This window comes from Chenopodium quinoa, unplaced genomic scaffold, assembly GCF_001683475.1.
Source record: "Chenopodium quinoa cultivar QQ74 unplaced genomic scaffold, ASM168347v1, whole genome shotgun sequence".
NCBI lineage: Eukaryota > Viridiplantae > Streptophyta > Magnoliopsida > Caryophyllales > Amaranthaceae > Chenopodium > Chenopodium quinoa.
The window spans coordinates 3693002-3707486 of record NW_018742770.1 but is presented as its reverse complement, the minus strand read 5'-3'; the positions used below and the strand labels follow the sequence as shown (position 1 = coordinate 3707486).

The 14485-nt window shown below is 35.7% G+C and overlaps 2 protein-coding genes across 2 annotated transcripts; one reads left to right on the top strand and one right to left on the bottom strand.

Moving 5' to 3' along the window:
- Positions 1–2074: 2074 nt before the first annotated feature.
- Positions 2075–8815, bottom strand: LOC110724783 (cyclin-T1-3-like). Its single transcript, XM_021904245.1, has 7 exons — positions 8707–8815; positions 7432–7747; positions 7094–7175; positions 5249–5383; positions 4980–5155; positions 4725–4876; positions 2075–2976 (listed from the first exon to the last, which is right to left on the bottom strand). Exons 2-7 carry the CDS (start codon positions 7641–7643, stop codon positions 2432–2434), a joined length of 1302 nt encoding a protein of 433 aa, XP_021759937.1. The 5' UTR covers positions 7644–7747; positions 8707–8815; the 3' UTR covers positions 2075–2431.
- Positions 8816–9431: 616 nt separating this feature from the next.
- Positions 9432–13571, top strand: LOC110724782. The gene is made up of 3 exons (XM_021904244.1): positions 9432–9643; positions 9736–9816; positions 12365–13571. The coding sequence occupies exon 3, from the start codon at positions 12368–12370 to the stop codon at positions 13154–13156; it is 789 nt and encodes a 262-aa protein (XP_021759936.1). The 5' UTR covers positions 9432–9643; positions 9736–9816; positions 12365–12367; the 3' UTR covers positions 13157–13571.
- The last annotated feature ends 914 nt before the right edge of the window (positions 13572–14485 follow it).

Sequence of the window (14485 nt, the reverse complement as noted above, 5' to 3'; positions counted from 1 at the left end):
TAGAATGTCCCTTAATTAATTCCACACAACTTTTATCATTAGAATACAATTCATCTCTTTTGTTTTATGTTTTTCCAAAAATTTATTCAGGGTAGCTAGGTTGTCTAAACTCTAAAATACGAAGTAAAATGATAAAATATCCATTATTTTCGGCCAGAGAGAGTATCAAGTTTGCCGACCCATAGCTACTTGTTTGTTTCTATCAATCTCAAACTTTGTTTTATTCTTTGTTTAGGAGATCCATGGATCAATAATGTGTAAGAACTAAGAAGGGTAATTCTTTTTGGCAGACTGCAATAACAGGAAGATGATTACAAATTAGCTAGGTTATCATCATCATAATTGTCCTTCCCTTCAATCCCAAGGCTTTAATGCTAAGCTAATGATGGCTATTGGCAGCCTTGCCCTATTTAATATCCCTACTCTTTCACTCTTAACCCAGCATGTTTATAAGCTCTGATTACCTCTTAATTATGTATTATATCTAGCTACTTAAATTATTTATAAAATGTGCTTTTTGATGGATTAGATAATAATAATAATAATAACCATATCTTATGCTTGGTCGGTTATGAAAAAAATTATAGGAGTAATGAATATAGCTAGTAGCTCAATGGAGTTAACTATTAAATCCATCATGAGTATATAAGCTTAGGGTAATTATTGCTTGTCTAAGACTTGATTTGTTAGCAAGATTATTGTTACGTTATTTAAGACTATTTTAAAGCTAGGTGTGTAGTTACAACATGGATGACCATCATTTTTATGCATTATGTTTTTGTATGTTAGTAGGGTATTGAGTATTGACAATTTTATTCTCATTTTTTCTAAAGGTTATCAAATTGATCTGAAACCTTATTGCACATGTTAATCCGACTTAGATTAGTAGACTAGACACATTAAGAGGAACGGGTTAGTAGGGTAAAAAATTAATTACTCGTACCATTTACACCCTAAAAAACGTTCCTAGTGAGGATTGAAACTTTGCGTGACCAAAATCAAGGTTGGAAATTACAATCTTTTCACTAGACAGGTTAAAATTCTAAATTCACATACAAGTTAAATTTTTATCTAATTCTTTTGAATAGGAGGAAAAAGTACAGTTAATTAATGAGTTGATTAAGTAGTTAAGTAGTGAACTTAGTGAGATAAGACAGAAATAAAATCAGGGGACAAAAGTTGACATCAGAGTAGAAAATGGGAAAGAGAAACATGACAAGGGGGGTATGGGCAACTTTGGCTTTAAAATGCTCACCTTTTTGCTTTTACCCTTCATGGTTAGCCCCATTGTCCACCCATCCATCCAGTTGCAACTGTGCTGTATTTTACACATTTACATTTCAGTCTAGTAATTTATATGTGCAACCCAAAAAAATAAAAATAAAATAAAAGGTAATTTAAAAATGAGACTAACTAACATGTATGAGAATGACAACTATCGTATTTGATTAAAATCTTAAAAGGTGGTATTGTATTAAACACTTACAATCAAATTTTATCTATATTACGAGTACTTACATGTGTGTCTCTCTTTAAATGCAAGCATATTAATATTTTAAAAATAAAGACATAGAGACAGATATTCTGTTACAAGTACCTACATTAAGTCATCAATTGAGTCTCACAAACTCTCAAGATTCATTCCATGAAGTCTGCTTCCGACAGAAGTGTTTCAGGCGCATTTTCTTGTTTTTTGTTACTTTTTTTTTTTTTTTTTTTTGTTTTATTATTTTAATAATTTGATTGGGTTCTACTGTAACATTTGCCGTTAAAATATAAGAACTTGCGAAGTGTATTTCGTACTTGAGTTTCTGCTGGAATGGTGTATGCCCAGCCTACAGGAAAATATAAATAATGCGTATCAGTATTAGTCAATTTATCTAGGACTTAACTCACTTGGTAAGACTCTTGCCTTAAATTCTAGAGATACAAGGCTCGAATCTTACCAAATGATAATGGTGCTTGTAAGTGGGGAACTTGGGATCCCTTGGGCCCAAAAAACATTGCATGTTCACAAAGTCGGAACCAGAGAAATATTGGTGGAGAACAGAAGCCAAAAATCAAGACAGTTGTATGATGGAAAATGCTCTACCTCATATATATAGAAAGTTTTGCACTATTTATGATTACAAATGATCAAAATTTAATGCTAGCCTTGAAAGCAGGCATAAGTGCATAACCCATGGATAACTATTTACATCCATAATTGTTAGTATACATCAGTTCTACAAGCAAGGTTTCCCAGAATTCATGCAATACTCGTAACTGAGTAGATCGAGTTTACAAAGCTTGGCCAATTTGCTATTTCTGGATAAGGGTACTAAAACCACCCAAATGAAGCCTTAAAAATTTAATGAATTGATACCTGTAATATGAGAGGCTGAGAGCTGGACAGTTCGAATTCCCCCTCAGACAAAAATCAACTTCTACTTCACTCATGAAGCACCTTCTGTCTCTTGGAAGCGGCCACATACTCAAGTTCTACTCCTTTCTCCAGTTCACTCTCAATTAAGAGATCGCCATCCAGGTCGCTTTCTGTTACTGCCACAGCCTTATTTTTAGCACATTTCACACGCCGGGTTCGCTCAAATGCCCCTTTGAGGCGGTCCAAATCAATTTTTCCAAGAGCATCATCCCCACGAGCAGTTTTGGAACTTGTATCAACAGTCTCACAGTCAATGACACTACTAACTCCACTACAGTCACTTGACTGATGCTCTGATGCTATCTTCACCGGAAGATGGTTGCTTTCAACTATACCCTTCGAGCCATACTTGTATGTTTGAGGTTTCTGCTCTCGAGCCACAGGAGCAGCTTTCTCCTCAAGACCAGAGTCAACCGTTAATCTGCTCTGTGCACTCTGACTTGTGGAGTTTTCAGCTTTCAGAGTAGATGGCTTGATCACATCATTAGGCACTTGCGGTACTTTTTGTTTTTCATCGTGCTTAAAATACCGAAGCATTTGCTGTGTAACTTCTGAGAGAATGCAAAGCAACAAAACAGTACTCAAACTTCAATGAAGATGAATGAAACATAGAGAAGCTCCATTACTTTTGCATCTTATAGGGAGACAAGAACCTCCCATGACAACCTCTCCCCACAAAGCATTGCTTCCAATTTTTACTGCTAATCCAGAGTACCAAATTTATTTTGCATTGATACCATTTAGCAATTGTCATTACTACTTTGAAAGCATTTGTTTCTCAAACATAATAACTTCAGATTTATAATTAATTCTCATCAGATTCAAGCCAATAATAGTTTGAACATGGGCACTGAGACATCACCATTAGCTACAAAATAAATAAACACAAAACTTTTAGCATGTGCACGGAGACACCACCAAAGGATACAAATGAAATGAGAAAGTTAATACTGCTCTACAGGTTTGCCCGAGGAACTACTTCCTGCTCATTAGTTGTTTAATTGGAAGACCCTTTGGATAGAATGTACATACTTTAGTTGGTGAGGTAGCTATAGAAGAAAAAATGTACACACAGGGAAGACTTTTGGTTGACTTGGGAAGAATAGATTTGCAGTAGACAATGTTTCCAAATTCCAACCCAATTCCTTGTTTTGGTATGTTATTATAGAAAGCAGTGGGCCTTCACCCTAAAGACCATGTGGTGTTCATTGAAACCCAGGAGGGACAATATCGGTTCAATCAACAGAAAACCTCAGATCAACCAACGTTTCTAGTCTTCCTACTCCTAGCCACATACACCACCACCAATCCCAAAGAGAGGAGACTGCTAAGAAAAAACTACAGACCCAGGACAACCAAACCCACTACTGAGTCACTTAAACATCATCTCCAACCAAACTACCTCCAACAGCAAACACACCCCTTTTTCCCTACTCCGCCTGTTTCCTCTATCACTTAAAAACAAATTTGTTCTCTCTGTTTCACTATGCAACCTTATTTTTCCCCCTCTTGATAAAATAGTGGTCAGAAATTGAAGGGGGGCAGGATCTGAAGCGGTGGCTGCTACAAAAACGGAAATTTCCTAAGCATTTGGCAAGCCAGTCACAGTTCCGGTCAGCTCAATCACCTCCAAGCTCCCGGTAGATAGAAAAGGAGATCGCCCAATATTTTGCCTCAATTTGTTTCTTCGAGAAAGGATTAATCACCAAGGTCCATCAAAAGCCAAGCTTCAGGCCATCCATATACAAAGAAGGCAATATGTTGGCGGAAAGGGCTCCAAAGATGGTTGAGGGTCCAGAAGGGTTGGGTGAGGGAGGAGAAAAGATAGCAATAGGACTGTGGCAGGGAAGGGAACCACAGGAGAGAAAAAAGAGAATTTGGCTGGAAATTGTTGGAGGGGATAGAAAGATTAGGGAAGGGAAGAGCAAAGGGCCGCCGCTGTAAAATTAATTGGGACTTGGCCACTTGGCAGTGGCAAGAAAGAAAAGGGTAATATGGTTTTGACTAAGCAAATAAAAAGCTCAAGCGTTCATGTGATTTTTGCAATCTTCCTTTAATATCCTGCTCTCTCATTCTGTTACCAATTGCACATACCTTTCTCTCTCTAGCAATGAATTGACCATTAAAGAATCACAGAATAACACATATTTTCCCAATTTCTCAAGGTTCTCAGAAACAATTTTATCCGAAATTTTCAAAATTCAGGTGATGTATACCTTTCCCAAAGTTCCACTGGCTAATCACTGTTTCAACAGCAGGAAAAAAAAATAGAAATGATGACAAATAAATAATCACAAACCTTCTAGATGCTTAGGTGACACGTCAAACTGCAGCCACCAAGCCTTTCCATCAACCATTGGCAGTTTGAAATTAATAAGCTTGGCTGCAACTGACAAGGATCCAGCAGCAATGTAGTGTGGCTTATACTGCAAGCATAACGTTGTTCTAAGCCTACAAAGCACAGGAACAGATTATTTGAGCAACATTGAGATACAGATACAAACTTTAGCCCAATAGTAAACAAAGATGAGTAATCAAAAGGGGAAATCTTTACCATTCATTCACAAGATTCCAAGCTGCTTTTGCAACTTCATTGTTTGAGATCTTTAGCCTCTTTAAAGCACCAACAAGTGGGCTAAATGGGTGTTGAATTGCCATATCAAAGTCGATTGTCACTAGCAGAAGATTCTCAGCAACTAGAATTAGCTCCTTCTGCTTATAATAAACCTCCTACAAGATGAAAGCAAGACAGATTTCAAATTCAGCAACACCTAGAAAAATAACTATTGTAGTAAATTTATGGACACGAAAGGACCAACGTACCCGTCGTTTGATTCTCTCAGATGCAGAAGGATCCCATTTATAGACTAATTCATACGCCACCAAGACAACATCCCTCAACGGACGTAGGTTGTCCTCCACTTTGGAAGCAAGAAACATGCAAGCAGTTGCAACTGTCTGCATAATTTGTACCATCACATTTGTGAGGACAGATCACCCACTAGGAACAGTAGTGTGGCAAAAGTCATTTGAACACTACAATCTCCAACTGCATTTGACAGTCCCTACTCCCTATACAATTAAACTTTTCTATGCTTTGTGTTCAATTACCCTACTAGATATAACTTTCACATGATAAATGATCATTTTTGTAGAAATACAATTATTAGACCAAATTGAAAAGGAACAAAGTACATAGAGCAAACGATAAAGAAAGAAGCCCTATTTATGAGAAGAATTTAAAGAAAAAGAATATTTTTTCTTTGTATCATCTGCAGCTGCTTCAGCCTCAACTACTCAGCTACTTGTGATGTGTAGAAAGTTAATTTTCTTAATGAATGAAGATGGGTTCTTTAGGTCACTGATTGCTTTTTGCAACTTTGAACATCAAGTTATATGAACTACAGATATATTACACTTGTAGGTTGTAGATATATTTTCTATAACTGGAAAAAATTTTGGTTAGATTTTAAGGGATATTAAAATCTAAGAACAAGGTAATAAAAACGATGAATTTATGGGATGCGGGGTATTGATCCCCATACCTCTCGCATGATAAGCAAGCGCTCTACCAAATGAGCTACATCCCCTTATTTAAAAGAGAGGGGTTGGTAGAAACAATGAAAACAAATCCAGGAACTCTAAGTAAAAGAACCCTTTAGGCTTTTCCAAGATGAATATAGATACAACCTGACAATACACTTGAATAAAACTCATACTAAAAGTTTAAAAGCCAGTTCCAAAGAGATTCTAGATAATACTTTTTACAACATTTTTTTTAAATCACAAAAGGTTTCATATCTGCCACAATAACAGGTGCAAAGGGGGGGGGGGGCAAAAGCCAACAGTCGGGTTTAACTATCAAAATATCACAAGCGAGAACATTGACGTACCTTATTAGAAAACAATAAATTGTGGATATCATAAACGTGCCAACTTTTCCCTTACATAATCGATCGAATGAGACGCTACTAATATCTCTTTTAAATAAATTATAAACTATTGTTGTGCTCTTGTGGATTCATGATGTCTCAATATAAAAACAAATTAGACATATTTTTATCCAGCAGGGATGAAACACAAGCAGGAAGCAAAAATGCTGCTAGTAGCTTTTATAGATACTTCTAAAAGATACAAGTATATTGTTATCACGGTCTCCTTTTGAAATATATTTGAAGCATAGATCCTACAGAGACAACGCAATAAATAAGCACACAAGCTTGAAGGAAGAAGAGAGGAACACAGAGGATTCATGAGGTCTCTATATAAAAACAAATTAGACATATTTTTATCCAGCAAAGATGAAACACAAGCAGGAAGCAAAAATGCTGCTAGTAGCTTTTATAGATACTTCTAAAAGATACAAGTATATTGTAATCATGGTCTCCTTTTGAAATATTTGAAGCATAGATCCTATAGAGACAACGCAATAAATAAGCACACAAGCTTGAAAGAAGAAGAGAAGAACACAGAAGAGGGGGTATTAAAAAAGGCAGGGATGAGGTAGTATTTCTTGGTAAATTATCTTCCATCATTACTATCTACTATGCTAATGAATAAATACTTAGTATTACAATAAGACAAACAGGAACCCTTTGCAAATTTTAATATACAGCTGCATTTCCTGATATATATATACAGCAGGCCAAGTCAGGATTGCAACATTACCTGCCAATCATTCTTCGCATGAGATTGGCGCATAAAAAATCGATGGCAGAACATTGTTGCAGTTGCCGTAGTGACTGGGCTCCTGAAATGTATAATATCACACTTAATAAAAAAAAAAAGTACACATTATAGAACTAGCAGAATCTTCTAAAGCTTTCCCCTGATCTTAAATTTCTAATTGAAACCTGAATAAGAATATATACACCGAGTTTCAATTTGCCATTATCCCTGCCTTAATAAACATCATTGGTAGTTGAACATAACTATCCAAAAGATATCCCTTAATTAGGCAAGTAAACTTTATAAACTGTAATAATGTATGCAACAGATGCACTTACACTCGAAGCTTCATGCCAAGATCTTTAATAAATGAACAATATAATTTCCGCAGAGAAGATTCCCTAGCACGGTCAACCCTGTCCTTCCTAGACGGTGAACAGTTGTCTATTTCATCTTTGGTGAAGTACCAGCCACGTGTACCTGGATGAAGGTTACCAGTGAAATCTTTACAAGTGGCATTATTGCCATTCTGAGAAGCATTCGCTGGCATTTTCACAATTTCACTTAAAGAGGCTCTTCCCGCCACAAATCTATAGGAATGGCACCTCTAAAGTTACAGCTGAATTGATTAAGAGCTTTCCACTAACAAGATTGCTGCACAATTTTGAAAAAAATAAAATAAAAATTAATCAGAAGAAACTACATCAGCTACCACAGCTATAATATAACTTCAAGTATCAAGGGACCCTACAGACATATAATAACTTACTCAAACGGTTACTAAACCAACTGATCCCAGGATATCTATGCAAATCTAACTAAGTAACTACAGAGGTATGATTATGGAACCAGTAATTATAATTCGTCCGGCTTATCAGCATCTAGTTTATATGTAACAAAAACAACTGCAATAGAAATTAAACGGATTACAAACTACAGAGGTATAATGGAACCAGTATTCAAATTTTCTTCTTATTCTATATTAACTTTCCAAAATATCCCATCATTATCTAAAGAAATTCAACGGAAAGGCGGAAAGCTACATAAAACCAAACGAAACACAAAGATTTCCACAGATCTCTCAGACTTTACAATTTTATAGTTTCTTAGTATAACAGATTACAAACTATACTTTCCCACGCTTGATTTTCCTCATCAATTTACAGCAAACCAACTAAGACAAAACTTCCAAAGCAAACTTCACACCTTCGCATGATTTATATGTAACAAATAAAAAAGGATATTCAACCTCACAGCCAACATGAACCATTGAAACCCTAATTCGTCCTCCAGCCAGAAAAACGACAGAAATCAATTCGATGAAACCCTAATATACCCACTACCCAAAATTCGACAAAAATTCATCATGATTTATAATAATAACACAAAATTCAGCAACAATACATGATGAACACGAGAAAATTGAGCCAAAAATTAAAGAAACCTAGAAATCGACAACATAATCCAAAATATTGAAAAAAATTGCATCTTTAAATAAAAAAATTGGCACCACATATAATTCAAATGAATTACTTGACAATATAAATAAAATCAAACACATTAAAGTAAATTAAATAGACTAAACAAAAACAAATTGAGAGAGATAGAGAAACCTGAAGCAGCAGCAAGATGAAGGAGTTTGATTTAGGGGTTATTAACGGTATCTGTTAAACCAAACAAAAAGAAACATGTTGTGTTTTTGTGGGATTAAATAAAGATATTCCAGTTGACCAAGAAGACTTCACACGTTTTTCAGATTTGTTATTTTTTTTTAGGTCCATAACTTAGGTGATAATTATTTTACCTAGGTTTCCTTTTTCCGATTTTTCACTGTGTATCACAACAAAGTTTTATAAAATATACAAAATCGTCACGGTGTATCTTTATAAGGTATCCCATAAATGGAGGATGTTAGAATGATACACGAAATGTCATTATGTGATTAATATTATGAATCGGATTAGAATAGTGATGTATTCTTTGGAAGATCATAATCTTGATACTGATATGAGCTTTGATTTGATAAATCCATATTCTTTGGGATATTGGCATGTTTTCTCTCTGTTGGAAAGCAAATCAAGCAGCGGATTTGATGGTATATTATTTTAGAGATCTCAATTTTGATACTGATATCAATTTTGATTTAATAAATTCAGATTCTATTTTTATATTTTCTCACTGTTTTTTGGAAAGCAAATCAAGTCTCGGATTTAGATAAAAGGATCTCTCATGATCTCATCAACTCTGAACTATATCTACTGATCAACTCGTACAAAACTACAAACTACATCAATATTAGTATCCGTATCCGTATCCATATCCAAAACAATTGGCCTTGCCCGCCCGCCCGCCCGCCTGCCTCGCTGAAGAAAGATTAGAATTCTCAAATGTCTCAATCCATCATCCTTTTCCCACAAAACAACAATTGTCCTACTGGAGTCTAATTCTACCATTGTCTCATATTATCAATCTTGTCAAAATTTCCTCAATCTGAAAATCCCCAACAAACTTATTTGATCACAACAACAACCCAGAATTTTATAAATTCAGGTATAAATAATTAACACAATTTCTTATCACTTTACTTCTTAATCCCTAATTTTGAACCTTAAATTATCTATTCAATCGTCGTGTTAATTCAGGTAATGCTCAGTTATATGGTGTTTGTGGATCTGCTTCAAGCAATACAAATCATCTTCCGGGTGTGGAATTGACCATCTCAGGTACTAATTTCAAATCTTTCTTGAATACTTTAATTTAATTATTATTCAGAAACTGGAATTGGGGTATGATTTATTCTCGTTTTCATCGAATTTAATTACCAAGTTTTTGTGTTTAATTTACGCTTTCATGCACATTTTTTTTGTCAGTGTTTGACAATTGAAGAATTTTGTGAATTTGTCAAGAAAGAAAATTTGGTAATGCACTTTGTTTGTTGTATTGCATGGGTTGGTAATTATTTATGTGCAATTGCCAACACCACTGTTTTGGGAATTGAGTAGTTGATTGATGATTATAAATCCAAAAGGGGTTTAGGTTTATGCAATTTGGATTTGTACATTGCTTAAAGGAACTGTCTTTTTGTTCTTTGGGGAAAGGAGGGAGTAAGTCAAGTAAAGGTTGTATACAGCGTTGTCTGTAATCATAATGAACGAGAATTCGATTTTAATTAGATTGATAACGGAGGTATTGAGTGCAGGTGCGAGGCGAGTTGATGGATGCAGGGATAGAGGGGTAGAAAAGAGATTGATTGAAGATATTGCTTTGGGTTGGGGGGAAGTTAAGAGATGCAAGGTTGTAACTTGTAATATGTTTAATGGTAGGATTGGCGATGGACTCGTTTTCAGCTAGGTTTTGAGATCTTAACTTTTTGTGGAGTGTTAAAAACTGATGGAAAATTCAGACTATGGGCAGTGGCGGACCTAGGAATTTTCGTCCGGTGAGTCAAAATTGATAATAAAACATGTGATAAATTTTTTTTACCAAACAATCAAATAATAATACTAAAAATACAACCAAATATTCAAAAAGTATAAAATACAACCAAATGTTCAAATAAATTTATTTTTGGGTAGACTAGTGAGTGATATGACTCACCATGACATTAACTAGGTCCGCCAATGACTATGGGTATGTGTCTGTATATATTTTATGAACAAGTGAATCTTGGAAAGGTTTGAGTATTCGAGTTTGTTTATTGCTGTGTTTTGTACCCAAGTGACAGTATAGCCTTAATTACGGAGATGTTGGTAAGGTCATGGTTGTAATGCGTAGTTGGAAAAGATTTCTGATGTCCTTCACGTTCCCGAAGGCCTAAAGATCTCTGCAACATTATAATTGATTGTAGAACTTTGTAGTTTATGGGATGTGTATACACCTGTCAAACAGATTTGGGAACATGACATGTAGGCATGTAGCTAGTAAGGATGTGTTATCATGGTAATGCTATCCATGATTCGACAATGGATTATTTAGTAAAGACAAAGGATTTTACCATATAAGAAAGCTTGAACTCATTTCTGGTGTTATTTTTTGATTTATTTGGTGAAGAGTAAATGGACATGAATACAATTATAGCATACTTTCAGAAACCCATCTGAGTTTAGACACAGCTTTTCTGCAGAGGTTGGCCATTGTAGCGTGTGATTAAGTTTGTTGAAGTAAGCTATTTTAGTGCAGAACTAAATGCTTTGTTCTCACAGAGATCCAAACTACGGGGACTACCTTATCAATCACAAAATCTTTAAGTAATGGATACAGGAAGGGCTGGGCTGATATTTCTATCATCCAGTCTGTCTGCATACTCAAAAGACCATGCTTTAATTAGGCCTTCCCTTACCTTTTTATGGTTGACATACTTAAAAGACGTTGATTTATGGTTTACATTCTCTTCTTATGAGTTGCTGCTCTGACGTCCTTTGCTTTTTTGTGTTCAGTTCATTCTCGTTTCTAGATCATCTGTTGAAATCAAATCCAGAACTGGATAAAAATGCAATTTTGATGTGCAGCTCTCTTCTTTTTTTGATTAGTTAGGAATGAGGGTGCATACATCTTGACCTCACTGGAGATGACCTTTTGACCTTATAGCTGCATTGACATTCTAGACTGATGCTTTGGGAGAACATAAGAGACCTATATTGCCTCTAGAATTTTTGTAAATTGGAACTGGAACAGGTCTTCTCTTAGTTACTCCGGATTATTTTTTCTGCCTGCCTCATTGGTTATGATCCTTTTTTCTCATCCTCCAGACCTCCAATATTATTATGGACTTCTAATTTTCTAAAAGGCCAACTTGATTCTAATTGAATACTTAAATATGTGTTCGTTCAGCTGAAAATGCTATATCATTAGATTGGTATATATAAGGTTATAAATCTATACTATAGTATTAGATCCAAAGTTAGGAATGCCTTTTCTCAAGGTAGTGCTACTGATTTGTATTTAAGAAGAGAAGATTGTTTGTCTGTAGAAGGGTCAATCTCTTTGAGACCTTCAATTGATCAGTACCTGTCAGATAAGCTATGTGATATTTATGCCAGCTACTAATCGTAAGATTCGTAACTCATAGAAAGCCCAGGAGTCAGAAAAGATTTTGTACATTGCATAGGTTGTGAAACTTCTGACCTTTTATTCTCCGTATCTTTTCTACTAAATTTCTATCCATTGATTCTGGAAGTAAATATACATATACTATCAAACTTCACGTGTTCATTGTATTAGATTATCTTTGGAGGTGGCATATTGTTAACTTTCCAGTTTGTGTACTTGTAGTAAATGTGTGAACTCTCTCCTGCTGATGGCTTTGTTGAGATAAATGAGAACTTGGGAGATATGATTAAGTACGTGGCAAACGAACCTTCTGTAGGACTATACTACATCCAGCAGCATGCCCAGAAAGCAGTGCCTAACATAATCAGGCTCAAGAATAACATCTTGGAAAAGTCACATGAAGTGAGTTTACACACTGAAGATTTGGAGGATTCTGTAGCTATGACAAGGACGATGAAAAATTGTGGCTCCCCAGTTATTGATGCAATGATTCGAGATATTAAGACATCTCTGACCATAATGTCAACCAAACAGCCGGTTAGAGGTGTTATCCATCAACGCACTTCAAGTTATCAGGCTGGTGCAGCCAGTTCCTGGGGCTCAGCATGGGCCCGCTCTGCAATTAGTGACCAGAATGATGTTGTGAAGTCAGGAAGTTACTTTTCAAGCGTGTTCCAGTCTGCTAAGGAAAAGGCAGTTAACTTGAAGTGGGCACAAGGTACTCAACTCGATATAAAGGAGCCATTACCTTCTGGAAGCAATAGTTCCACTCAGGTGGAGGAAACTGATGATTTGCCTATATCTAGTCAGGTTAAAAATGAGGCAGTTGAAGGCGGCAATTTATCCGTAGATGGAAAATCTCAACTCGTATTGCCAGAAGCAATAGAATATGATGAGTTCAAGGCTGATAGGGAAGCTAGACTAGAAGAGTGGTTGGATGATTCAGGCAACATTCTTCAAAATGAGAGTGGTGAGGCTGACGGAAATGGGCCTCATCGGCTTGACAGTTTATGATGACGTCTCTGGTGACTTCATTACATCTTGATTATACTGACATATTGATCACAGTGATCTTTGAACTTGAAGGTAGATTTTTGTCTGCACCATCTGTTGTATCCATATGATACCTGTAACCTTCCTGACAATTGGCCTTATTTTTTCTTATTGTACAGTTTAGAATGTGCCGAGGCACAATTGTAACTATGTTGTAATAATAACTGAGGACGACATTTAGCTTAGCTGGTGCTCACCCCGACTTACATGGTTAAGTCACAGCCTCACTTCACCCTTCCCTTGGGTGGTCACTCACTTGGTTATCTAAACATAGGGTCATAGGATACCAAGTGTTAGCCGCTTCCCTGAAAAATAAAATGTATTTTGAGGTTGGAGTTTTCTTTCAATAAAAAAAATGGTTTGTTAGTTTATGAAACTGAACTATGAAGTTACAAAATTCGACGCATTGAAGCGTAGAAGTTATGGAAGAAAGCCAGTGAGATCCTTAGCACTTTCATTTTGCTCTGATGTTCATGTCAATGTCTTTATATGTCAATTAACAATCAAGTAGCTACTTTTATGTTTGACATTTTACCAAAAACCTTAACATGAATTAGAAAAACGTACTCATTGATTACAATCCTCGCTAGGCAGGTGATTAGAGGATTTGAATCCTCAACGCGCAAGGAAACCTCAGTCATTTAGACTCATAATCGAGAATCATTAGTATATCTATAAGGGTATATCGTGTATACAACCTACATGATGTCCAATCATGAAGTTGTGGATAATGAGAATCGACCCCAAATCTATCATCAATTCCACCGTGGCAGAGTAGTGAAGAATATGCTCCCTGAGTCATCCTTGGGCCAACTAAAGAATAATGTATATAGGTTCCTAGCCACTCCTTTAAATTTCTAGTGTCCGAACAACCAAGGTATATAAGGCACCAATCTTAGTCGTGAAGAGTGGAGCATATCTAGACTATCTCTATTTGCTTACTTTCCTAGCACAACGTGAGGTGGCTATCTCAATTAAAGATGGACATGGTCTATAACATGAACAATATCAGTCAAAAGTAGAGTAGAAAGTTATCATCTAGATGAAGGAATTCAAATTATGTTATTTCTTGTAGCTTCCAATGGCCATTAAAAAAATCATCTATTGATAAACTTATCTCTAGTTTGTTACTTCAATTCGTCCCTTGTCTCTTAACTTCCTTCCTATATAATCGCAACAATGTAACTAGCACACAAAGCAACACAAACTTTGACCACAGTGGTAAGAAAATGTGGTCAATTATAAGTTAGAAGAATGGTACCAGTATAAAAGTTAAACTGTTGTAAGTTT